Source organism: Chiloscyllium plagiosum, unplaced genomic scaffold (genome assembly GCF_037043375.1).
Source record: "Chiloscyllium plagiosum isolate Xiang-an unplaced genomic scaffold, Cpla_swu_hap1 HiC_scaffold_26, whole genome shotgun sequence".
Lineage (NCBI taxonomy): Eukaryota > Metazoa > Chordata > Chondrichthyes > Orectolobiformes > Hemiscylliidae > Chiloscyllium > Chiloscyllium plagiosum.
Window position 1 is genome coordinate 8,099,311 of NW_028270164.1, and position 27,075 is coordinate 8,126,385.

Sequence of the window (27,075 nt, forward strand, 5' to 3'; positions counted from 1 at the left end):
TATCATCTTTTAAAGCAAATTTTAATAAACATTGAATAAATTTCAAGAGTGAAACAATTTTATATTTTCTTTTTTTTCTCTAGAATTTATAGTACAGATATAGTACAGGATATGCTATCAAACATTCACCTAGAATGCACAGAACAAAGTCTAAGGAAGCTGTGAGCTCCAGAAAATTTCAATTTAAAATGCACTCTCCTCCCATTCCTAATATCTAGAAGCAAGACTGTTTTCAAAGTGGTGCTCCTGAGAGAAATCATTAATTGTTTTGTTGGAATGTCAGAAAAAAACATTTGGAGCCAAATATTGGTGAGACTACTTGTTAAAATACTCAAGTGCCTTGATATATTTCTGAGTGTAATGCTCATGATGCCACAGGATACTAACACTTGGGAGAGGACCACCTTCCAATTTGAGCATCCAGTGTCAGTGTCAAGTGCTTCCATGTCAGGTGCAACACTGTCTTTTTACTCTGTTCTGCTCCTACATTGAGCGTAGGTATTGAAGCCTGTTGCCCGACCCACTGTATTACATGCAGTCTCTACATTTGGCTGTAATTTTTCTCAGACAGGTAGGCCTGAAAAGATGCTGTAAAGATAAACAGAACTGCTCCACAGGCTCATTAGTTTTTTTGTCCTTTGACGTGCATAATTAAAAAGTGTTTTTTTTTTCCAACACATGCAGGAGTCTAATTATCCTTCAATGACTATGTTTAAATAAGGATGAGACGTATAATACCTACTGATTGTGGGCATGTGAGAATGCAGGTGCATGAGGGCCGTCAACCCCTTCACTTTTGGGAGACCAACATATTCATCCAATTTTAAATCGACTCGCACCTACCCAACCGTAGGCCATACCCAGTTAACCAAAGTAACATTCGTGCCACACAATTGCCAGGCAATGACAATCTCCAATAAGAGACAATCTAACAACTGCCCTTGACATTCAATGGTGCTACCAGCACTGAATCTCTCCTTATCAACATCCTTGGGTTACTATTGACCAGAAAAGCAACCATATAAATATGGTGACTATAAGAGTAGGTCAGAGGCTAGGAATTACTACAATGAGTAACTCACCTCCTGACTCCCCAAAGCCTGCCCACCATTTCTAAGACACTAGTCAGGAGTATGATGGAATATTCCCCACTTACATGGATAAATGCAACTCCATTAACACTCAAGAAGCTTGATACCATCCAGGACAAAGCAGCCGCTTGATCGGCACCACATCCACTCCCTCCACCAAAGACGTTCGGTATCTGCAGTGTATACTGTATACAATATGCACTGCAGAAATTTGCCAAAGATCCTTAGAAAGCATCTTCCAAAGCTATGACCACTTCCGTCTAGAAGGTCAAGGATAGCATATACATGGGAACAGCATCCCTCGCAGCTCCCCTCCCAGCCACTCAACATTTTGACTTGGAAATATATCGGTGTTCCTTCACTGTTACTGGGTCAACATCCTAGAATTCCCTCCCTAAAGGCATTGTGGGCCAATGTACAGCAGGTGGACCGCAGCGGTTCAAGAAGGCAGCTCACCACCACCTTCTCAAGGGTAAAAAACTTAAATTCCAGATCAAAAGCCCATCCACTCAAACCCAAACTCCAGACCAAACTTATCTATCTAATCCTAACTTCAACCCCATCAAATTTACTGTAATTGGCAAAAGAAAAAAATAGAGACATGAAGAAAAGTATTTTCACACAGTGAATGGTAAGGATCTAGAATGTGCCGCCTGACAGTGTGGTGGTGGCATACGCAATCAGGTTTTTATTTGAAAAGGAAAAAATTCAGGGCTGTAGAGAAAAGGTGGAATTATCTAACTCATTTAGACTTTGTTCTGTTAGTCCCATGTGGGATAATGTACAGCAGGTTACCACTGGTGGTCCATAGCAATCTCTTTCACTCCAGCCCATGTGATGTCCTGCTCCTGAATAAATTTTACCAAGGAGTGGCAGTAGGTAAATTGCTCCTTTGGAGATTGAGAACATAAATGTGCTCTCTTTTTCTGCTCTAACTGCTCTGAGATGCCAACCCCCAGCTCAACCCCCAGATATATTTCACATATCCAAACCCCAGACCAACCTCACATACTTGACTCCCACACCAATCCTGTATCTAATGCCAAGACCAATTCTGTGCATCCAACCTCATTTACCCAACTCCCAGACAAAACCCGTGTACCAACCCACCAGACCAACCCCAAGTAAACGGCCCCACAGCAAACCTGTGTTTGCACAATTCAAAACCTACTCCATGCATCTATTAACTCAACACCCAGATGAACTCCATGTACCCAAACCCCAACTAACCTCACGTACTTAACCCTCAAACCAACCTGACTGCTCAACCTCAAGACCAATTCTCTGTATCCAATTCCGTGTACCCAATCCCGTGTACCCAATCCCGTATACTTACCCCAAAACAACCCATGTACCCAATGCCCAGATTAACCCCATGTACCCACTCACCAGAGCAACCTGTGAACCAAACCTGAGACAAACTCCACAGCACCTATCCCTAGATTAACCCCACATACTCAACCCTCAGATCAACCCCTGAATCCACTCTCAAGACCAACCCATGAACTCAACACCCAGACAAACTCAATGTATCCAAACTCCAGAACAATCCCACCTGCCCAACCACAGGACTAAACCCATTCACTTAACCTCTTACCTTGACCTCAAACACTTCACTCTACACAAATGTACTTAGTTATATTTTTAAACTTCCTTTATAATTTTACCTTCAACGTCATCCCTGCCAATATATTTTCTGGGTCTATTACTCTTAGCTGAAAATCTTTCTCCAGGATTTTTTGTTAGCGTTTTTTTTGACTTTTATTGATTAGCTTGCGTCCATTATGTTGATCCTCCTACATACATTTCCCTGTCAATTGCCTAAGTAGTGTCCATTAGGTCAGGTGCTCATCATCCTACCATGCCTGTAACAAGGATGCAAAGGTCACCAGCCCTTGGCTCCAGTTTGGAACTGTATCCGCCATATTGGAAAAGACAAACAAGAAAATTGAGCCTGAAATAGTAAATATTGGAATGTGAGGCTGGTAAATGTACCCCTTTGCCCAGCCATTTGCTACTGCTTTGTTGAACCTCAGCCACGTTTTACTCTGTCTGATCTCCAATTCTAGTCATGGTTTATTTAGTGACCAAATCTCTGAGGATGCTTAACCAATTTTCTGGAAATGAAGCTCTCGCCCCAAGGGTTGTCAGACCTCACCACAAAGACTGAACCCTGTCCTCTGCCTGAGCCCAAGTCGCCCACAAGCTGATCATGCAGCAATATCATTTTCATACTAATTTGCAACATGAAACAAAGACAAGTATGCATAATACAAACGGAATTGAGGTTTCAGTTTACATTTCTCCAACTCTGACACAAGGTCATTAACTCAAAACATTAACTCTCTCTCTCTGTCTCTCTCTCTCTCTGTCTCTCTCTCTCTGTCTCTCTCTCTCTGTCTAGAGGTTCTGCCTGACACGCTGTGTATTCACAGCATTGTCTGTTTTTATGACCAGTTTTTGACAAGTGCAGTATTCTGCTTTTCAGTTAGTTACATGAAGGGACTAAAAGTCTAGTTAGCCCCCTTTCTTTACAAGATTTAAGGAATTCTGTAAATCTTTGAATCATTAAAGAAAAACTTTTGTTTTATATCAATCCTTCCAAGTTTCTTTCTTCTTTCACTGGCACATGGACCCTGGTTCAATTCCTACTGTCGGTGATTTTCTGTGTAGAGTTTGCATGTTCTCCTACTGTCTGTGACAAAGAGGTGTTGGCTGGGTGGATTGGCCATGCTAAGATGTCTATAGTATCCGGGGATGTACAGGCTATTTGGGTTAGCCATGGGAAATACAGGGTTACAGGATCTGGGTCTGGATGGGATGCTCTTTGGAGGGTTTGCCCAAAGGGAGATTTAAGCAATCCTTGGATAAGCACATGGATGATGATGGGATAGTTTAGGAGGATGGGCTTAGATTAATTCACAAGTCAGCGCAACATCGAGGGCCGAAGGGCCTGTTCTGCGCTGTATTGTTCTATGTTCTATAACTCAATGGGCTGACTGGCCTCTTTCTGCACTTTAGGGATTCTATGATTCTCTACAGATTCTGCCTGACCGTCTATGGCATTTTCTGGCATTTTCCGGTTTTAAGACAGGTTTTTAACAAGCGCAATATTCTGCTTTTCAATTAGTTACATGAAGGAGTAAGAATCTAGTTAACCTTTTGTTTTACAAGATTTAAGATATTTTTAAACATAATAAACCTTTTTTACATAAATCCTTCCAAGAACAAAAACATTTCCTGCTTCTTTCCAGAGGTCAATGACCAGATCTACCTGCCTGCCACATCTTAGCTACAGGCAGCAAGAGCAGGAACATCCAACTCTGATGGCAAAGCACTCTCACATTTACAACAAAAATCCAAAATAATTGCTCTCAGGACTCTGGGAGATACTTGGCACTTGAAATTGTTCAAAAAAAAGAATCATTGACATATATTAGATATTAGGGGAATGATTTCCACAGTCAATAGAAATTATTTGAAGCTCAGCGCTTTCCTGTAAAGTGACACATGTATTACCATATTTGAGTATAACATGTAGACGTTTAGCGTAGCAACTACACAATATCTGCCAGGGTCACAAGGTAGGTGGTGCAATCAGAGACTGGCAACAGGATAGAGAACAAAATGGATTTACATTTATTTAGCGCTGTTCTCTAATGCAGGATATCCGAAGGCATGTCACAGCTCATGAAGTATTTCCTAAGTGCTTTTTGCAATATGAGAAATTGCAGCAGTCATTTCTTCACATAAAACCTCACAAACAGCAATGTAATAGCAAGCAAATCTGCTCATTTTGTTTTTGAAAGTGATGTTGGGTAGAGAGATAAATATTGGCCTGAAGACACTAGGGCTAATTCCTCTGCTTTTCTTCAAAATAACAAGCTTGGGTTGATCCGAAAGGGCAGAAGGAGACTTGGTTTAATGTTTCAATCAAAGAAGAGCCCCAGAAAGTCTCGGCTACACAAATGCAGCAAAGCAGTTTGATTGCCCAAGCACAATATGTCTCTGACAAGGACACAGACTGGATCTAACTTGAGTTTAACAATGCTATTTGCAGGACATTGCTTTCACTATTTTTGTTTGACATTCTGACTCTCTTCCAATATTTTTCCAGAAACAAGTTTGAAAAGTGGAAAACAGTGGGTCACCTTAAATCAAATGGATCCGTATTAAGAGCAAGCTCTCATACAGGGCTCAGACATTCTTACCCAAGAACATGCAGGCTTTTACAAAAAAGCTGTCAAGATTGTTTAGCATTCCAAAATTTAACACTGGTACATGACAGCACAGATAAATGATCAATGAGGCACTTCCAGATCACCTCCGGATTTAGCAATATTTATGCTCTTCGTAGTATTGCAATTCTTCTGCTCAAAGTCAGGTGAATCATGATTAAAATGGATCAGGCAGGTAGTTTGTTTGATTGAGAAAAACTTTCATTCCTTGTTTCTACTCCCCATTTTCAGGCTTTTAAGCACGCAGACAGGTGTTTGGCAAGCTTGCTTTTATTGGTCAGTGCATTCAGTATAGGAGCTGGGAGGGCATGTTGCGGCTGTACAGGACATCGGTTAGGCCACTTTTGGAATACTGCGTTCAATTCTGGTTTCTCTGCTATAGGAAGATGTTATTAAACTTGAAAGGTTTAAGGAAAGATTTCCAAGAATGTGGCCAGGGTTAGAGGGTTTGAACTACAGGGAAAGGCTGAATGGTGGGGCTATTTGTCCTTGGAATATTAGACATTGAGAGGTGACCTTGTGGAGATTTAGAAAATCGTAGGGTGAATAGCCAAGGTCTTTCTCCCAGAGTAGGGAAGTTCAAAGCTGGAGGGCATAGGTTTAAGGTGAGAGGGGAAAGATATAAAAGGGACCTAAAGGGCAATTTTTTCATAGAGAGGGTGGTACATGTATGGAATGAGCTGCCAGAAGAAATGGTGGAAGCTGGTACAATTACAACATTTATAAGGCATCTGGATGGTTACATGAACATGAAGAGTTTAGAAGTATATGGGCAAAATCCTGGCAAATGGGACCAAAATAATTTAGGATAGCTGGTCGGCGTGGATGCATTGGATCGAAGAGTCTGTTTCCATGCTGTACGCTCTATGACTCTATAAGCCACCTCCTTCAACACCCTGCCAGGGACCCAAAGCATCTTCCCATGTCACTGTGCTCTTCCACATTCCACTGACAGGAGGCTGTACAGGCTAGCTCATACTTTCAGTGCCATCTTTTCAACTTGAGGACATGAGAGATCTCACCTGGGCCAGGAAGCAAGCATGGCCATGCCAAATGCTTCAGTTATACAGGGCAACTGGTGAGACTGTATCTGGATTACTGTGTACAGTACTTGTCACTATACTTATGGAAGGATGTTATTTAGCCGGAAAGCAGTTTTAGAGAATGTTTATAAGACTGATACCTAGAATAAGCGGATTGCCTGATGAGGAAAGGTTAGCCAGGCTAGGCCCGTATATCCTGGAGTTAAGAAGAGTCAGAGGTGACTTAATTGAAACACTTAAGACCCTAAGGGGACTTAACCAAGTAGATGTGAAAAGGATGTTTCCTATTGTGGATTACTCTAGAACTAGGGAGTCACTGTTTAAAAAAAGGGGTTGCCCATTTAAGAAAGAGGAGAGGAAATATATTTTTTCTCTCACAGGGTTGAGTGTCTTTGAAATTCACTTCCTCAAAAGGCAGTAAATACAGAATCTACAAATACTTGTAAGGTAGAGGTAGATGGATTCTTGATGAGCAAGGGGATGAAAGATGTTCGGAGATGTACAGGAATGTAGAGTTGATGTTGAAATCAGATCAGCCATGACCTTATCAAATGGGAGAGCAGGCTTGAAGGGGCAAGTAGCCTACTCTTGTTCCTTGTTTGTGTATGAGTAAATGCAGTTGGCTGAACACTCTTCTATCCCCTCAGAGAGTGGGAAGGAAAGGAAGAAATGATAAAGGAAGAAAAGGAAGGAGAAAAAAGGTAGGAAGGGGAAAAAAGGAAAGAAGGAATGAAGGAAGGAAGGAGGAAGAGGAAAAGGGAGTGAAGAAAGGAAAGGAAGGGATAAAAAATGATGGAGGGAATGATGAAGGAAGACAGGGAAGAAAGAACCAAACTCATACTAATTATGATCTCATGTGATCCTACTGTGACCCTGTACCCTATGGACTTGCCATGAACCTGTGCCCACTATGTCTGCTATCACCCTTGCCCTCTGTGCCTGCCATAAACCCTGAGATGTCCTGAATCTATGCCCATTAGCGCCTGCAATGAACCTGTTCTCCTGGAGACCACTGTGACTCTTGTCCCCTTAGGCCTGCAGTGAATTCGTGTCCCATGAACCTACTGAATAAAGATGCATGGATGCTTTCGATGTGCAGTTTTGAGGAAAAATTATCAGCAGCATTCTTTAATCTCTGCAAAGGCAAGGATGCAGGGAAGAGGGGAGTCAGCTGTTCGGTGTCAATGCTGGATAGTCCTAAACTGATCGGAAGACAGCTACAGTGCATTAGCTAAACTGCTGTATTGGGATGCAGTATTGGAGACGAGGGCAGGTATGAGGATATATAGTAATGGGCACAGTTGTAACTGGGCACTCAGGCAATGAAGCCAGGTTGTGCATTGGGATTGATACCAAATATCTTTGATGAAGATTCAGCATTTAGTGCCAAAGTTGAGTTAGTGGGGTTAGAATCTAATCGAATTGTAGAGCAAACCTGAGGCTGTGAGTGGAGTCCTCCTGTTCCTGGTGATTTTAGTTAATGTGTAGCATCACAGTTGAAGGATGCTGATCTCACGAAGACATCATCTTGGATTACTGCTGGAGCCTCACCTGGTCCCATTCCATGCTGCAATAATGAAGCTGCCCCCACTCTCAACTCTCCCTCCACACCCCCACCATATAGTGACCGTGTTCTTCTGTAATGTGGGGACGAGGCAGGAGCACAGAGCCGTCTAAAATAAAACACTTTGCCTTCGATTCTTGCCTCGGGCTGGAAAATGGAAAATGACAGGTCAGATCCTGCTAGATGTGATATGTTATATGCAGGAACAGGCCATTCAGCCCATGCGGACCTTTCTGCTGCAGTTGAACCTCCAGCCACCCTTTCCCATGTAACTCTATCAGCATAACCCTTTTGTCCCTTCTCCCTCATGTGCTTATCAAACCTCCCATTAAATATGTCTAAAATCAACTACTATCTCTGGTAGCAAGTTACTCTGGGGATATCAGCACTCTGATCCCACTTTACTCCAGGAATACCAGTGCCCTGATCCCAGTTACTGTGGGAAAACCAGTGCCATAATCCCAGTTGCTGTGGGAAAACCAGTGCCCTGATCCCAGCTAATGTGGGAATAACAGTGCGCTGATCCTGGCCACTCTGGGAATGCCAGTGTTTTGATCCCAGTTATTCTGGGAATGCCAATCCCAGAATACGAATGTTACCTAGGAAATCCCCTGAAACTTTGTTATCCAGCTTTAATGTTAAATTGTTTTATAGAGGAATCTCTGCAGTTTCCTTCACTAATCATCGATATATCTTTTGCTTAATTTTTTTCTTCTCCCCAGCAGTTCTGATCAATGCATTGGTCTGGCGAGCCACACAAACTTACCAGACTGGGGATATGAAGACCTTCGATAACCAGGATCCTTCTGCAACTGGATTTCTTTCAATGTGAAAATACTAACAGCTGTACAGGAGTGAAAGATAAAAAAAGAGAATTTGGTTCAGCGATCTGTGGCTAAAGTTTGCTTTGTACCATCATACTCAGTCCATATAGTACTTTAGGCAAAACAGAGTACCCAAACAGGCAGTTCCTCACCAGCATCATTCCCATGTGGTCAGGAGGGGAGAATAGGGCATGGTATCCTGCCAGTTTGCTGTACACCACCTCCCCAGGACACTTTGGTATCAGGTGGTGATCAAGCAGAAACAGACCATTCAACCCAATTGGTCCCATGCAAGAAAGGTCCCATTCTCCTGGCATCACTGTTTTCATTGACTTACAACAGTGTCTGGTCAAATGGTGTCTTCATTTCAAAGTCCTCACCCTGGTTTTCAAATCCCTCCATGACCTCTTCCATTCTTCTCCATCTCTGTAACCTCCTCCCAACCAACAGCCCACCAAGTTATCTGTGTTCCTCTAATTCTGACCTCTTGAACCTGTCTGATTTTAATCATGCCGCTATCGCCAGCACTGCCTTCAGCTATCTGGACCCTGAGCCCTCTGCAATCTCAGCCTCACTAAAGCTGTCCTCCAAGATGAGGCACACCTGAAAACTTACCTCCATGGCCACCTCACCTCATACCTCCTTCTGCATCTCGATGTTATAGTCTGGGTTATAATGCTTTTGCAAAGGGATGCCCCAATATAATGGCAATATCAGGGAATGAGTAATCCTGAAACCCAGGCTAATGCTTCGAGCTCATCCACTTGAATCCCCCTATGGCAGATAGTGAAATTGGATTTCAAGTTTATAAAAAAGTATGGGATTAAAAAGCGAGTCTAATGGCAGCAGTTTAATGACTATCGATTGCTAGAAAAGTTCCTGATACCCCTGACAACCCCTTCAAACCCCAACCTAACATGATTACCACCAGGCAGAAGCCCCACAAACACCCACCCCTCCCAAACTTGCCACCTGAACAAATGGCCTTAATACATTCATCGTTCCCCGAACCCCCACCCCACCCCTCCCTCCCCCCCACACGTACCTGACACCAGTACCATTTCCCCCGGCACCCTACCCACTGGCACCCTACCCAGTTGACAGCCTGAGTCCTTAACTAAAAGTGCCACCCTAACTCTCCACTTACTCTACAAGCTGACCCTTTCACAATGGCTGTCAGTGTGGCTGGTTGTGCTGTTGGACACTGAAATCTCAGAGCTCAGCTGTCTGCTTATTGTAAAACAGGACAGGGTCTGACTCCTGCCATCTACCCTGTACAACAGAGGAACTGTGCTGGGTTCAACTGTACATTCCAGAAGGACCGGATGGGATCTATCCCAGGTAGCCGAGGGAGGCTAGAGGGGAAATAGCTGGGGCCCTCACAGATATCTCCTTAAACACAGGTGAGGTGCCAGAGGACTGGAGGGTTGCTTATGTTGTTCCCCCTGTACAAGAAGGGTAGTAGGGATATTCCAGGTAACTACAGACCAGTGAGCCTGACATCAGTGGTGAGAAAGTTGTTGGAGAAGGTACGGAGGGATAATATCTATTTATATTTGGAAAAGAATGGGTTTAACAGTGATAGGCGACATAGTTTTATGCGGGGGAGATCATGTCTTACCAACTTTGTAGAGTTATTTGAGGAATGACGAAATTGATAGATGAAGGAAGGGCTGTAGATGTCATATACATGGACTTTAGTAAGGCGTTTGATAAGGTTCCCCATGGTAAACTAATGGAGAAAGTGAAGTCACATGGTGTGCAGGGTATTCTAGCAGGTGGATAAAGAACTGGTTGAGCAACAGGAGACAGAGAGTAGTAGTTGAAGGGAGTCTCTCAAAATGGAGAAAGATCAGTATTGGGGCCACTGTTGTTTGTGATATACACAAATGATCGGGAAGAGGACATTGTTGGTCTGATCAGTAAGTTTGCAGATGACACGAAGATTGGTGGAGTAGCAGAAAGCATAAGGGACTGTCAGAGAATACAGAAGGATATAGATAAACTGGAGAGTTTGGTGGAGAAGTGGTTGAGGGAGTTCAATCCAGGCAAATGTGAGGTGATGCATTTTGGGAAGTCTAATTTTAGAGCAAACTATACTGTAAACAGAAGAACCTAGCGAAAAGTCGATGAGCAGAGAGATCTGGGAGTGCAGGTCCATTGTACCCTGAAGGTTGATGCACAGGTGGATAGAGTAGTCAAGAAGGCATATAGTATGCTTGCCTTCATCGGACGGGGTATTGAGTATAACAGCTGGCAGATCATGTTAAAATTGTACAAGACATTGGTTCGGTCGCGTTTAGAATACTGTATACAATTCTGGTCACCACATTACCAAAAGGATGTGGGCGCTTTGGAAAGGGTGCAAGAGGGTTTATGAGGATGTTGCCTGGTATGGAAGGTGCTAGCTATGAAGAGAGGTTGAGTAGGTTAGGATTGTTTTCATTAGAAAAAAGGAGACTGAGAGGGAACCTGACTGAGCTCTACAAAATCATGAAGGGCATAGACAGGGTGGATAGAGATAAGCTTTTTTTTCCAGGGTGAAGGATTTAATAACGAGAAGTCATGCTTTCATGGTGAGAGGTGGAAAGTTTAAGGGGGATATATGTGGAAAGTACTTTACACAGAGGGTGGTAGGTGCCTGGAACGCGTTGCCAGCAGAGGCAGTAGAGGCAGGCATGGTAGATTCATTTAAGGTACGTCTGGACAGATGCATGAGTCGGTGAGGAGCAGGGGATACAGATGCTGAGAAATTTGTCAATAGGTTTAGAGAGTGGATTTGGATCGGCACAGGCTTGGAGGCCAAAGGGCCTGTTCCTGGGCTGTAAAGTTTCTTTGTTTTTTGTTCTTTGAGCTGGAAAGGGAATTCCTGACTAGAAATGTGGAGTTCAGTACTTATGGAAAACAATATTTGAGCAGAATGGCAATCCAACTGCCACGCCTTGGAATATTTTGGAAGTTATGGGGTGGGTTTGACCTTGTACCATGTGTGGGTCAATAAGCAATCATCAACCATTTCACACCCAACATCTAACCTGAGTGAATCTAAACAGTGACAATAGGAGAGCTGCTTGAACATAAAAGGTTTTTAAAAGATTTGTCCAGTCCCTACTCTTCCTGGATTCCATTCTCATGGTGAGAACTGAAACATAACACCAGACACCTTATAATTCATCTGGAAATATTTTAAATGATTTGAGAAGGACAATTGTTTCATTATTGTGGATGCACATGCAACAGAGCAGAATGAGTTTCACACCGAACAGAAATCATGTCGGAATGGGGGACAGAACATTGAGTAAAAGCTGTGAACTGAGTGTTGATTTAACCGGAACGGTTTAGTAACATTAAGCAGAAATATTTGCAATTTGAGGCCCTCATTATACAATATGTACAGCACGGTCTGTCTGTTTGATAGTGTAAGTAAAGGGGCTTTTGTAACCAGTTACTTTTGAACTTGAATAGACATCACAGTCTGTAGATCTGCTCAAAACAAGACTGGAAGTGGATTTTCCAAGAGATTGATGGAGGAAACGGAGTGGGGGGGTTGCAATAGCAGGGATTGGGTGTGGCGTGCAGAATGCAGTTAAGGCCTGAGTCTGTCGTCAGTAAAAGATAAAGTCACCATAGTCTGGCCACACAACAGCACTGCTCTCTCATTAGAGACAGAAATGACTGATGGCGGTTTAACCTGAGGGTCACCACACTTCAGGTGAAGAGCGAGGTTGAGAAGGCAAGCTCTTCATGGTAACCTCAGCTGGTTCGGGAATTGAACCCACACTGTTGGCATCACACTGCATTGCAAACCAGCCATCCAGTCAACTGAGCTGCAATCTCAGTGAGAGACAATTCAAAGTGACCTGGGGAAATGGGTCATCAGGGACCAAGAGAACATCCCACCACACCATGAAAATTAGACTGGGGCATAAAGGGTGCAATTATAAAATCAGAAAATGCTGGAGGAACTCAGCAGGTCTGACAGCACCTGTGGAGCAAGACACAGAGTTAACCTTGCCAGTTGAGTGACGGAACAGAGACTGGGGTTGTATTTCCTCTGGTACAGCAGATCAATGGGTGATTTAATTGAGGCGTTGAAGCAGATTAAAAGCTTTGTTAGTGCTGATCGATAAAGATCATCTGGTAGAAAAGCCCAGAAACACAGGACATGACCTTAAAGTTAACATTTAGGTCATCAGGAGCGGAGTCAAGAAGCACTTCTTTACACAAAGTGTAGTTTGGAGATCTCAACTTCTTTTCCCAGGAAGGTGTTGAGGCTAGAGGTCAAAGGCAATTGCTGAGGGCCAAGTCAATTGAAAATATCAAAACTGAGTTTGATGGATATTTGTTAGGTGAGGGTATTGAGGGTCACAGAAGCAAGGCAGGATTTTTAAAATATACATTTGTGAGATACAGCTTCACCAGCTGGCCAGCATTTATTGCCCATCTCTAGTTGCCCTTGAGAAGGTGGTGATGAGCTACCCTCTAGAACTGCTGCAGCTCTTGTGCAACGCACAATGCTATTAGGGAGAATTCCAGGATTTAGGCAAAGCAGCAGTGAAGGAACAACGATATATTTCCGAGTCAGGATGGTGAGTGGAGGGGAACTTGAAGGTGGTGGTATTCCCATGTGTCTGCTGCCCTTGACATTCTAGGTGCAAGTGGTCATGGGTTTGGAAGGTGGTATCGAAAGAAGCCTTGGTGAATTTCTACGGTAGACCTTGTGGATAGAACAAACTGTTGCAGCTGAACATTGGTGGTGGAAGGAGTGGATGTTTGTGGATGTGGGGCTAACCAAGTGTGCTGCTTTGTCCTGGATAGTGTCAAGCTTCTTGAGTGTTGTTGGGGCTGTCGGCATCCAGGCAAGTGCAGAGTATTTCATCACATTCCTGATTTGTGCCTTGTAGATGGTGGACATGCTTTGGAGAGTCAGGAGTCACTATATTCCTAGCCTCTGACTTGCTCTTGGAACCACATTATTTATGTAATGGGTCCAGTTGAGTTTCCAGTCAATGGTTACCCCAAGGATGTTGAAAGTGGGGGATTCAGTGATGGTAACATGAAAATTAGACTGGGGCAGAAAGGGTGCAATTACAAAATCATAAATTGATTCAGTGATGGTAGCATCACTGAATTAATGGAGTAGAGCTGCAAGTCAGCCATGATCTAACTGAATGGAGGAATGCAGTTGAACATACAAACAAAATATCAACATTAGAAATTAGAAGGGTAGGCCAATTTGAGGAGTTGAATTGCCTCCCGTTGCTGTGCTCCTAAAGGTAATGGCTGCTGGAGAGGGCCTTGTCTTCTGAGCTGAAAGGTTTTACAATTTTTAAAATATCAGTGTTCATTGAGACCGATTCAGATGGACTCCAAGCGGAGTGATTTTGTTGTTCACTCCAGTCCGTGTTTTTAGATCGGAAGAGTTGTGTCAATCTCAGGCAGAGCGTGCTATAGTTAAATGATCATTTCTCCCCCATTAGCAACAGTCTGAACACAGACAGCAGCCATACAGACACTCTGGCTGGGAAAAGAAATGAAGGATTGTGTTCATTTTACCCTTTCTCAACGTCGGGCCACTTGTAAGCACTTACAGAAAACTTTTGAGTGCAAAGTGTACGCCCAGGGAGCATAAAGGACAGTGAACAAGGTTGACTGAATATCAGGGAAAAGAGATTAGTGGAGAATGGTTGTTTTTCAGATCAAGAGATGGTAAATAAAGGGCACTGGTCCCCCTGCTAAATATTAATGAATTAGACTTGGCACAATCTCAAAATTTGCAGATGTCACAAACTTGGTAAGAACTGCAAATTGTCAGCAGTGATAAACTCTCAAGGATGTAGTGAAGCTACACTTTCTGTATTCTCTGGTGGGACCTGGGTGTTGCTGGCTACCCAGCATTTATTGCCTGCCCTTAGTTGTCACCACCACCTTCTCAAGAGCAACTAGGATGCTACAATCAGTAGATACAAGGCAGAAAAATATCAAAACAAAGAAGTGTGAAGCGATCCATTATTGGTGGAGGAACAACAAATGATACAACATAAAGGATACAATTCTAGAGTGGGTGCTAGTGCTCAGCGACCTGGAGGTATTTGTAGGCAAATCATTGAATAATTCTGTTGCAGGTTGAGAAAATGGTTAATGAAACATGTGATATCCTAGCTTTATCAATATTGACACAGAGCAAAAAAACGAGCAAGTAATGATATAATACAGGTTTGGCCTCAACCGGATATTGTGTGCAATCCTAAGTACTGTGTTTTAGGAAGGATGTTAAAATTTGAGAGAGGGTGTGGAAAAGGTTCAGAAGAATGGTTCTAGGGTTGAGGGACTTCAGTTGCATGAATAGACTGGAGGAACTGGGACTTGTTCTTTTTGGAGAAGTTGAAGGTTCAAAGGACATTTCTTGGAGATGTTCATGAGGGACCAGGACAGAGGAGACAGGGAGAAACCATTCTTAATGGAACCAGAGGACTGAGACTTAAAATACATAGTATGGGTACCAATTGCAACATAAGGAAGCACAGCAGGTGGTCAGGACTGGGAATGCACAGCCAACATACTCAGATGGAAGTAAGTTCAAACAGGTTTCTTTTTAAGAAGACTCAACTTTTGCTGAGAAAACAGTTGAAAGGTTACAAGGAAAGGGTGGAGAGCAGGAGATGTTCTTCCAGAGAGCTTGCAGGGACACAATGGCTTGAATGGCCTTCTTCTATGCTGTAACCATTCTATTGATACAGGATATGCAGCAATAAGTTTGTGCAGAGCAAGATTCAACAAAAGTCAATAAATCAATGAAGAGATTATATATTTTTTCTGTTATTGGTTGAGTGGAGAATTTCTTTGAATAGTACAGCAGGGTCTTAGTTTAATGTCATATCCAAAAGCCACTGCACTGCAGGTGTTGGCATTAATAAAAGGCTCAAGTCACTTGACTGGTGCTTAAATTCCTAACCTTTTGGCCTCAGAGTCACGACAGTGTATTGCTGCAGCCATGGTATTACTCCTGGTGCTCAGGCAGATTGGGGCATTTCAAAATGCTAGTGAGAACAATCGAGCCCCCAAAACCCCAAACAGCTTAACAGCAAAACACGAGATCTTGGCATAGAGAGGGAAAGGATTCCACACTGAGCAGAGACTCACTGTCTGGTAGAAAGTGCACTCTTTCACCCAAGTTCTTGAAATAAAGGTGTTGGAGAGCATCCTCAGCTGAAATCCTCTTCTTGGCCTCGTACTGAGATAGAGAAATGAATTTAAATGACAGTCAGCATCCAGCAGCAAACCCTGCACTCTTACTTGACCCAACTTCAGTGAAAGCAGCACAGTTCAAGAGGAAGAGACAAGCCTACATTTAAATAAACGTGTTTCCATTAAGAGTCTCAAAAGTAAACTCACAGTATGACAGATGTGTTACATCACAGAGGAAGTCCAACCACCTGTCGTGTTTGCACTGGTCTGTTAAATGAGCATTGTTACCTCGTGCCAATCCCCTGCGTTTTTCCCATAACCCTGCACATTATTCTTATCCAATGCCCTCTTGAATGTCTCAATTGAATCTGTGTTGAGAGTGTGGTGCTGGAAAAGCACAGCAGGTTAATTGAATCTCCCTCCAGCCAATGCATTTCATAAAATGCTTTCCTCACTTCGCCCTCAGTTCCTTTGCTGATCTTTGCAGCTTTGCACAAAACACAGTCCTGAGCAACAGGAGCTGAACCCTCACAGAGCAGCAGAGCAATCTGATTGTTTGCTGCACTCACCAACAATGCCCATACTGCTGGCTTGTGGCATTGCAGAATGGAACCTCTCTGTACAACTTTGCAGGAACAATTTCTCAGCATTTCTTATCCTGAGTTTTAGGGTTTGTAACAGGTTCTTCACTCCTTCAGGGCTGATGTTAACCTGCCGCATGCAAGTCTGGCTGAAAGGTTTCGACCTTCGGGCCAGTGGGGAAGATGTTACGTGGAGATACTCGAAGAACTAGGATGGTTGTCCATTAGATGCAGTGCAGTAACTCATCAAGACAATTTTCACAGTATCTTCCAAATCTTCCTTTCCTACCCAAAGGGCAACAGATACATGAGCACACCATCTCCAACAAGTCCGCTACTCAGCTACACACCATCCTGATTTGGAGGTGAATCGCCATCTCTTAGCTGTTGTTGTGAAAAATTCCTTACCGCCTTCAACCACTGTTGTAGCTATAACACTGCCACAAACAACTACAAGAACATCAACTCCCATCTGAAGGGCAATTACGTGTGAACAGTCAATACTAACTGGGCTAGCAATACTCACATCCTGTTCAATAACAACAACAATTCCTGCTATAATTCAAAATTGCATGAGAACATTCTTGTCAGTGGAAATATATGGAAAAGCAAGCAATTGTCATTATAATGCATACTGTTAGAGAAATGCGTTTGTAATTTATTAATTATTTAGTTGCTTACCAGTAAAAGGTTTGCAAAAAGGTCTAGACCTTCAGCGTCCAATCTGGAGAAACACAGAAATTGAAACATTCTCAAGAGATTGAAATCTTTTCATAGATAATTATAGACATAAACACAGTCTTGAAGTTATCCTTGCTAATATTGACACTTAAAATATTCACCTAAAATTCCTCAGTCCAGGTTTTAGAGACTGTGCCAACTCATTTTAAATAAATCTGAATTTGCTACGTTAAAAATAGCAGCCAGAGAAATGTGACAGAAACACAATCTATTCAACAAAGACCTGCTTCCAGCTGGTAGCAACCAAGTGCAACATCAGTTCAAAATCTTGTCTCAAAGACAGCAACTCTGATAGTGCAGTGTTTCCTCAGTTATAACAAATGTAAGGGCTCAGGTTTCCGGAGACAGATTTGAAACCATGACCTTTTGGCTCAGAGACAAGAGCACCAAATCACAGTGAACAATGCTATGGATATCATAACATGTATAATATATTTATATATCTGGTGTGGTGATAATGTAACTGAATTACTGATCTAAAGACCCAGACTAATATAGAATCCCTACAATGAAGAAGCAGGCCATTTGGTCCATTAAGTCCACACTGACTCTCAGAAGAGCACCCCACCCAGACCCACCCCCCTACCCTATCCCTGTAACCCTGCATTGCCCATGACTAAACTACCTAGCCGGCATATCCCTTGATACTGCGGGTAATTTAACGTGGCCAATCCACCTAACCTGTACATCTTTGGATGATGGGAGGAAACCGGAGCACACAGAAGAAAACCATGCAGACCCGGGGAAAATGTGCAAACTCCACAAAGACATTCACCCAGGGGGTGAATCAAACCAGGGTTCCTAGCGCTGTGAGGCAGCAGTGTTAAACATTGAGCCACCATACCACCTAAACATCCTGGGGAGACAAATCCTCACCAAGACAGCTGGGTGAAATTAATGATGGTGGAAATCAAGACCAGTCTCATAGTGTTGAGTACTAAACTATCACTGATTGTTGTTAAAAATAATCTGATTCTCTAATGCCCTTCAAGGATGGAAATCTGCCATCCTTACCTGGTCTGGCAATTATGTGACTACAGACTCATAGCAACATAATTGACTTTTCACTGCACTCTGAAATAGCTGTAGCGAGCCACTCAGATCAGGGGCAATTAGGGATGGGCATCCTTGTCAGCAAAGCCCAGTTCACATTAAAAAAAATGTAACAGTTTAGACATAGTGGGCTGAATGGCCTGATATGCAGTAAACTCTAGCAAATACTTGATTTACGGTAAAGGGAGAAATAAGGACGATGGCTTGCAGTGTACCTGGGAACATGATGTATCATTGGTTGTGGTCGGTAGTAAGGAAAATTATAAGCCTTGAATTCTTCATTGGATGTAATTCCCAGCCATGTGTCTTCTGCTGGAGTCCCTGGAACAAGACATTTGCAGAATAAAATATTAAAAATAATTAATTGCACTTGTACTCAGTAGGAGAATGAAGGGTTACGAGGATAAGGCAGGAAAATGGAGCTGAGGATTATCAGATCAGCCATGGTCTCATTGAACGGCAGAGCAGACACAATGGGCCGAATGGTCTTCTCCCACATCTTATGGTCGTCACAATTGATTGAAGCTCTGAGCTCTTCCATCCATTCCATATTTATCCAGAGAAACTGGATTTTAGAGAAAAGGTTGTCGCTAAATACTGATTGTGACTGAGTCCCTGTTAAGACTCTTAAAATAAAGCCAGCAATGTGGAGCCCTGGTGTGTTACCTGACCCTTGCATGAGTTTTCAAACACATATTGTACCTTAACTAAGATTCACTTTCATCTTTTCACTTCCATAACAATACTCAGTTCCGTCTCAGTTCACCTGCTGCTGAAACCATTAGGGCTTCTTACCTTTAACTCAATTATTCCGAAACATGCCTGGCTGGTCTCCCATGTTCAACCTTCCATAAACCTGAGGTGATCCAAAATTCAGCTGCCAATGCCTTAACTCACAGGAAGTCCCATTCCCCTATTGATCCTATTTTCACTGGCTCCCAGTCAAGCAACAAGCCAAAGTTTCTCACCTTTGCTTTCAAAACCTTCCATGGCCTTATCCACTGTAATCCCCACCAGCCCATAACCGTCTAAGATATCTGCAATCCTTTAATTCTGGCTCACTTGTGCATTGCCAGTTGTAATCGCTCCACCACTGGTGGCTGTGCCTTCAGCTGCCTGAGCTCCAAGCTTTGGAATTCCCTCCCTAAACATCCCTTTTGCTGTCAGAATTTTGAGTCTCTCCTGCATTTTCTGTTTTATTTCAGTTTTCAAGCATCTGTGGTATTTTATTGAATATAGAATATTACATAGAACGTTACAACATAGTACAGGCCCTTCGGCCCTCAATGTTGAACTGACCTGTGGAACCAATCTGACACCTACACTATTCCACTTTCATCCTTATGTTTATCCAATGACAACTTAAATGCCCTTAAAGTGGCTGAGTCTACTACTGTTGCAGGCAGTGCATTCCACACCCCTATTACTCTCTGAGTAAAGAAACTACCTTTGACATCTGTCCTATATCTATCACCCCTCAATTTATAGCTATGTCTCCTCGTGCTAGCCATTACCATCTGAGGAAAAAGGCTCTCACTGTCCATTCTATCTAACCCTCTGATTATCTTATGTGTCTCAATTAAGTCACCTCTCAACCGTCTTCTCTCTGATGAAAACAGCCTCAAGTCCCTCAGCCTTTCCTCGTAAGACCTTCCCTTCATACCAGGCAACATCTTTTTCCAAAGCTTCCACATCCTTCCTGTAATGCAGTGACCAGAACTGTATGCAATACTTCAAGTTCAGCTGCATCAGTGTTTTATAAGCGGCAGCATGACCTCGTGGCTCTAAAACTCAAGCCCTCTACCAATAAAAGCTAACACACCGTATGCCTTCTTAACAACCCTATCAACCTGGGTGGCAACTTTCAGGAATCTATGTACAAGGACACTGAGATATCTCTGCTCTTCCACACCACCAAGAATCTTACCATTAGCCCAGTACTCTTTATTCCTGTTATTCCTTCCAAAGTGAATACCTCACACTTTTCCACATTAAATTCCATTTGTCATCTGTCAGCCCAGCTCTGCAGCTCCTCTAAGACAAGAAATGCTGGAGATCACAGTGGGTTTTTTTTATTCATTCACAGAATGAGGGTATCACTGGCTAGGCCTGTATTTATTTCCCATCCCTAAGTGCCCAGAGGGCAGTTAAGAGGCAATGACATTGCTGTGGGTCTGGAGTCACATGTAGGTCAGACCAGGTAAGGATGGCAGTTTCCTTCCCTAAAGGTCATGAGTGAACCAGATGGGTTTTTCCCAATAATCAACAGCAGATTCATGGTCTTCATTAGATCCTTAATTCCAAATATTTATTGAATTTAAATTCCACCACCTGCTGTGATGGGATTTGAATGAAGGTCCCCAGAATGTTATCTGGGTGTCTGGATTAATAGTCCTGCAATAATACCAGTAGACTATCACCTCCCCAACAATCAGAGTCACGTAGAACTTCATCAGAGTTGTCTAGATTCGAAACGTTAGCTTGCTCTCTCTCCATGGATGCTGCCTGACCTGCTGTGATCTCCAGCATTTGTTGTTTTCAGTACAGATTCCAGCATCTGCAGTCATCTGCTCCCTCAAACAAGACAGGACTGCAAGGGGGTGAGAATGTAGCAAAAATGGAGAGTAGTCATCATGAGGACAGTTTCTGAAGTTGCATAATTCAAGATCCAACAGTTGTAAAGGCATTGTTGTTATGTTTTGTAAAGACATATTCAACTTAACTGTTTTCCTAATGATAGTTTTCAGCATAGCTAATGCCTTTGTCACAAATGGGTTTAACTTGGATAGCTAAACTCTGGACTCGCTAATCACATCAGGAACTGGGGCTTAGTGTATTCTGTGTGTCTCAATCACTGTTCACCAATACTCCACTTACCTAAAAGCCTGAAAATTAAGTGCAATTCCTCCTTCACTGTGGACCCAGGGAACAGAGGCCTTCCCGCAGCCATTTCATAAAGAATACAACCAACTCCCCTGGAAATGATGAGCACAGAAAAGGCGATTGGAATTGTCACACATACAATGCAATGGCCTGAATCCAGAACAGAGCTATGTGCAGTAATAGACGCAGTCTAGAATAGATCAATAATCTACACAACTCTGTCTGCTTCAGAGTGATTAATTGGGATATGATCAGTTTAAAGCTTCATCGATACCACATCCACAAATATTCAGTCCCTCTACCACTGAGGCATAGTAACAGCAGTGTTTACAAGACAAACTGCAGAAATACACCAAGGGTCCTAGGAAAGCATCTTCCAAACCCACAGCCACGCCATCTAGAAGGACAAGGGCTGCACATACATAGGAACACTACCACCTGCATGTTTCCCTCTCAGCAACTCACCATCCTAATTTGGAACTGGACCATTTATCCAACATGTCGCTGGGACAAAATCCAAGGATTACGCCACCCTCCCCAGGGGATTTGGGTCTATCTACAGCATGTGGATTGCAGCAATACAGGAAGGCATCTCACCACCACCTTCTTAATGGGCATTAAATGCTGGCCCAACCAGCAATGCCCACATCTTATGAATGAATAAAGATGAAAAGTATAGATATCTACACTTCAACAAGTTTGGTACAGGTCAGAACTATTCACTGAGTTGGCCTAGGTCCATTAAGGCTTTTGCCCGAAATGTCGATTTCGAAGCTCCTTGGATGCTGCCTGAACTGCTGTGCTCTTCCAGCACCACTAATCCAGAATCTAGGTCCATTAATCTCCAGATTCAGAGGGCAGTAGGCTAATTTGTTATTTTATTCAATCACAGGATCAGGGCGTTGCTAGCTAGGCCAGCATTTATGGCCCATCCCTAATTGCCCAGAGAGCAATTGAAAGTCAACCACATTGCAGTGGGTCTGGAGTCACGTGTAGGCCAGGCCAGGAAAGGATGGCAGTTTCCTTGCCTAAAGGACATGAGTGAACCAGGTGAGTTTTTCCAACATCAACAATGATTTCATGGTCCTCATCAGACTCTTAATTCCGGATTTTGTTTTTGAATTCATCAGCCATGGTGGGATCCAAATCTGGACCCGAGACATTACTTGAGTTTCTGGATTAACAGTTCACCGTTAATGCCATTAGGCTGTTTCCTCCCTGGATTTGTACGGGTAAGGGGATTCCCCACAGGACTAGCTTGATAAGTCTTAACTTTAAACAGAAAGAGGATAAGCATGCCTCCAGGCTACTTAAATTGGAGATCTGTTTACACAAGCTTATTGTGGTTGGTTGTCAAAATGTTTTACAAACCAGCACTATGTAATCTTTATGATGTGGAGGTGCTGGTGTTGGACTGGGGTGGACAAAGTCAGAAGTCACACGACACCAGGTTATAGTCCAACAGGTTTATTTGAAATCACAAGCTCTGTTCCTTCATCGAACCACTTCATCTGATGAAAGAGCAGTGTACCGAAAGCTTGTGATTTCAGATAAACTTGTTGGACTCTAAACTGGTGTTGTGTGATTTCCGACTAGGTCATGTTTCATGAGGACTTTTTAATAAGCAGTAACTGATGGTTGCCACCAGGGTGTGAAGTGGTGATTATCTGTCACACTGTGTTTCTCATGTTACCTTCCATAAAGTAGAGACAACACTGAATCACATAATTCTGAAGAATTCAATGAACTCTTTTTCTAGGTCCTGGTATGTACAACGATAATCAGAGGCACTTGCTGTGTAGGTTCATGCGAAGATTTTCAGATGTACTGTAGCATGTTGTGCTGCTAGAGGACAGAGCTCAGTTGGATGAAGACTGAAACCTTTTTAACCATTCGGTCACATGCCATAGTACTGTAATGACATCATGAGCTTTTCATGTATCACCGTATATTCTTAAAGGGATATTGCACATATATTGCAAGACATAACATGATAGATATTGCTCTAAGCTCTGAGTCAGAAGGTTAAAGGTCCAAGTCCTACTCTGGAGGCCTGAACATATAAATGTAGGTTGATTCTCCTAGTGCAGTCGGAGAGTATGAGCTGAAAATATGTTGCTGGAAAAGTGCAGCAGGTCAGGCAGCATCCAAGGAGGAGAATCGACGTTTCGGGCATGAGCCCTTCTTCAGGAATGAGGAATCCTGCTTCCTGAAGAAGGGCTCATGCCCGAAACGTCGATTCTCGTGCTCCTTGGATGCTGCCTGACCTGCTGCGCTTTTCCAGCAACACATTTTCAGTTCTGATCTCCAGCATCTGCAGTCCTCACTTTTTCCAGTCTGATAGCATACAGAATTGTTGAAATCACTGCCTTTGAGATGATGTGTTAAACTGAAGTCCATGCCATTTTTTGTAAAATATTGTATGGATATTTTAAACAATAATAGGAGTTACCCTTGGGGCCCTGCTTAAACAACATTACTAAAAACAAATTATCTGGGCACTTATCTCATTGATGCTTGTGGGATCTTGCTGAGTGCAAATTGGTCACCTTATTTCCTACACAATGACTGCACACCATTGGCTGTAAAGCACTTTGAGACATTTTAAAGGTTGTCATGTGAATGAAAATCCTGGATACACAGTATATGAATCTTAGATTATTGTCTATTTCCCACACAGTTATTAATGCCACCCCATTGATTGTTAGAAGGATCCAGGCAGTAAAATCTAAAGGGTTGGAGACATCTCAGCATGTTAATTTTCTGTTGTCCACTCACCACATATCGATCTGCGTTGAGTATTCTGTGGAGCCCATAAGGACGTCTGGGGGTCGGTACCACAAGGTTACCACTTCATTGGAATAGGTCTTAGTTGGAACAGATTTGGCTCTGGCCAGACCTAAACAGAAAAGGGAAACAGTTAATGGTGTTTGAGCGTATTCACGAGTCTTACAGTATCACCATTCACCACATACATTTGCTTGCTTAGACACTGATGAGTGTTGGACACTGTGTTCATTGAATCTGTGTCCATTAGTTCCACTCTTGTCAGAAATGTTCACCCCACAGGGGTGTTTCTCCTTTGTGTTTATTGACACTGGGGACAGGAAGGCAAAGTTGAGCCTTCAATTGGGTATTTATTGACACTAATTAGTGCCTCAGCTTAGAAATCCAATGGAGCGGAGGAAGGAAGCCAATTCATTCTTATAATGTTGGCATTGCTGGCATTTACTGCCATCCCTAATTGTCCCTCGTGAAGGTGGTGAGCTGTTTTCATGAACCAATGCAGTCCATGTGGGTAAAGGTGCACCCATAGAGCTGTTAGAGAGGGAGTCCCAGGATTTTGACCAGGAAAGGGAATACATTTCCATTTAAACCTGGAGGTGGTACCATCTCCATACACTTGCTTTCTTTGCCTTTCAACCGATGGGGGGTATGGGTTGCTAACCACAGTTCGTCTTCGCCCCATTGGCAATCAACTGACTGGCACGGTACAATGCTGCCTCCCCTGTTCACAATCACCGTGGCACTGGCTTGTGGTACCAGATTCCTTCCTGATAACTATCCATACTCCAGATTACAAAATGACATTCAGAAGTATTTCCTACTTACAGCTCACATCCACAATGATGCCCATTTCCAGTAGCTAGCTCCTAACACACTGTATGATGTGCACTCATACACACTCAGATACATATACACAATCACTCGCTTATTCACCTACTCACACTCACACACACACAATCACACACATACACACTCACTCACTCACAAACAGACATATTCACTCACGCATAAACACATACGCACACTCAGTTACACACACACACACACACACACACACACACACACACACACACACACACACACACACACACACACACACACACACACACACACACACACACACACACACACACACACACACACACACACAGTCTAAGTAGGCAGCTCACCACCACCTTCTGAGGGGAAATTAGGAATGGTAGTGAATTGCAATGATGCCCATATCCTGTTACAGAATATAAAAGAAAATGATTTATGTCAGCAGTGGTGAGAAATCCTGGCATATGGAGCCCAGTTGGCTAAGCAACCAGCGTGTGGATTATATTAATGCTGAGAGCAAGTAGATGGAGTGCATCTGTAGCCAGGCCCTTAGCTAGCATGCTTTCGACTAAAAGGAAGCCAGCATTTAAAGATCAAGGCCAATATTGCTGTTTTTAATGGACAAATGTCAGAAATTGGCCAAGTCTTCCAAACCAAGATTCCATGAGGGTTTGGGATTGTACTTTAAAAACAAACTGAAGTGACCGATAGACATAATGAAGTGACTTCCTGAATATGCGAGACAAGAGCTGGCAGACACATCCAGACCACACAAAGGGTTGTGTTGGTCCAGAATTAAATGACTTATTGCAAACATTGGTCAAACTGTGGAGCTGTAACAGATGTGAGTGAGCTCTGTGTAAGTGAATGGGTTTTCAATGACTTGAAAGTTCACCTAAGGAACATGAGGAGGCTATTTAGCTCCTAGATCCTCTAACGTCAGTCAATGAGATCATGGCTGATCTACAATGGTCTCTCTAAGCTGCACAGACTCCCCAAGGATCCCTTATGCCAAATTAACATTCCCATCACAGACTTCTCGTTTGGGAAGTTGCTGCCACACTAGGATGTCGGAGGTCTGTGCAAATGAAAACAAAACAGGGAATATAGATTTTGTGTAGCTCCACCTTTGGCCAACATCTCTTCATAACTAACAAAAACGGGATCAACCTCAGATTAAAAATGAACAATTGACTCTGCATAGCTACGTGACCTCTAAGCAGAGTTCTACCATTCCTTCACTAACGGAAGTAACTTTCCTGTTGTAAAAACTTGTCCTCAATGTTTAGTCTATACTGTTTGGTCCTAGACCCTCAGCCAGCAGAAATAATTGATCTCGACTTACCCACCACAGAGTTATAGAATCACACAGCATAGAAACAGACCCTTCAGTCCAACTTGTCTATGCCGACCAGATATCCCAAACTGAACTAGTCCCATTTGCTTGCGGTTGTTCCATCTCCCTCTAATCCTATCCTATCCATGTACCTGTTCAAACGTCTTTTAAATGTTCTAATTGTACCAGCCTCCACCACTTCCTCTGGCAGCTCATTCTGTACACTTACCACCCTCTGTGTGAAAACATTATCCCTTTAGGTCCGTTTTAAATCTATCCCCTCTCACCTTAAACCTATGCCCTTTACCTTTGGATTCCCTTACCCTTGGAAAAGGACCTTAGCTATTCACCCGATCCATGCCCCTCATGATTTTATAAATCTCTATAAGGTCACCCTCATATGCTCCAGGGAAAACATCTCAGCCTATCCAGCCTCTCCTTATAACTCAAACCTGCAGTCCCTGCAACATCCAGTTCCTCTTAAATTAATACCTTGGAAACTCTAATCAAATCATGATTTAATCTTCTAAATTTAAATATTGCTTCGCATAATTGCAGTTTAATCTTCGGAACCCAGCTGTTGTTCTTTACAAGTTAGCTTGCCTCATAACTGATCAAACCTGGGCCTTCTCTACAATACTAACCTGAGAATACTTTCCAGGTGCACTCTCTGAGCTGTTCTCCTTTGGCCATTCCACCCTTCAATTGTCGACACTCACCAAACGTAGCCGTCACTCACATCACCTTGCCCGGTTACACTCACTACCTGTGACACCATGAGTGAATATCCGGCTCATAAATGTAGCTGGCACTGAGAGGGCAGGGGATTTCTGCCCTCTGCATTGATCAACCCTTGGCTTTAGTGTCCCAGTTTAATGATGTGAGCAAAACGTAAAAACAAGAGCAAATGATGGGAATGAGGTAACT

At 43.0% G+C, this 27,075-nt stretch overlaps 1 protein-coding gene across 3 annotated transcripts in view; it reads right to left on the minus strand.

Moving 5' to 3' along the window:
- Positions 1-2: 2 nt before the first annotated feature.
- Positions 3-27,075, minus strand: part of LOC122563048 (cyclin-dependent kinase 18-like) — a 150,525-nt gene continuing 123,452 nt past the window's right edge. For all 3 annotated transcript variants that reach the window (XM_087973461.1, XM_043716381.2, XM_043716382.2), the window contains 7 exons: positions 23,985-24,105; positions 21,201-21,298; positions 18,539-18,644; positions 17,211-17,253; positions 15,904-15,994; positions 8,703-8,780; positions 3-8,083 (listed from right to left, as the gene is read on the minus strand). In XM_087973461.1, coding sequence (XP_087829587.1) covers positions 8,046-8,083; positions 8,703-8,780; positions 15,904-15,994; positions 17,211-17,253; positions 18,539-18,644; positions 21,201-21,298; positions 23,985-24,105 — 575 coding nt within the window. In that variant the 3' untranslated portion in view covers positions 3-8,045. The remainder of the gene's footprint in view (positions 8,084-8,702; positions 8,781-15,903; positions 15,995-17,210; positions 17,254-18,538; positions 18,645-21,200; positions 21,299-23,984; positions 24,106-27,075) is intronic.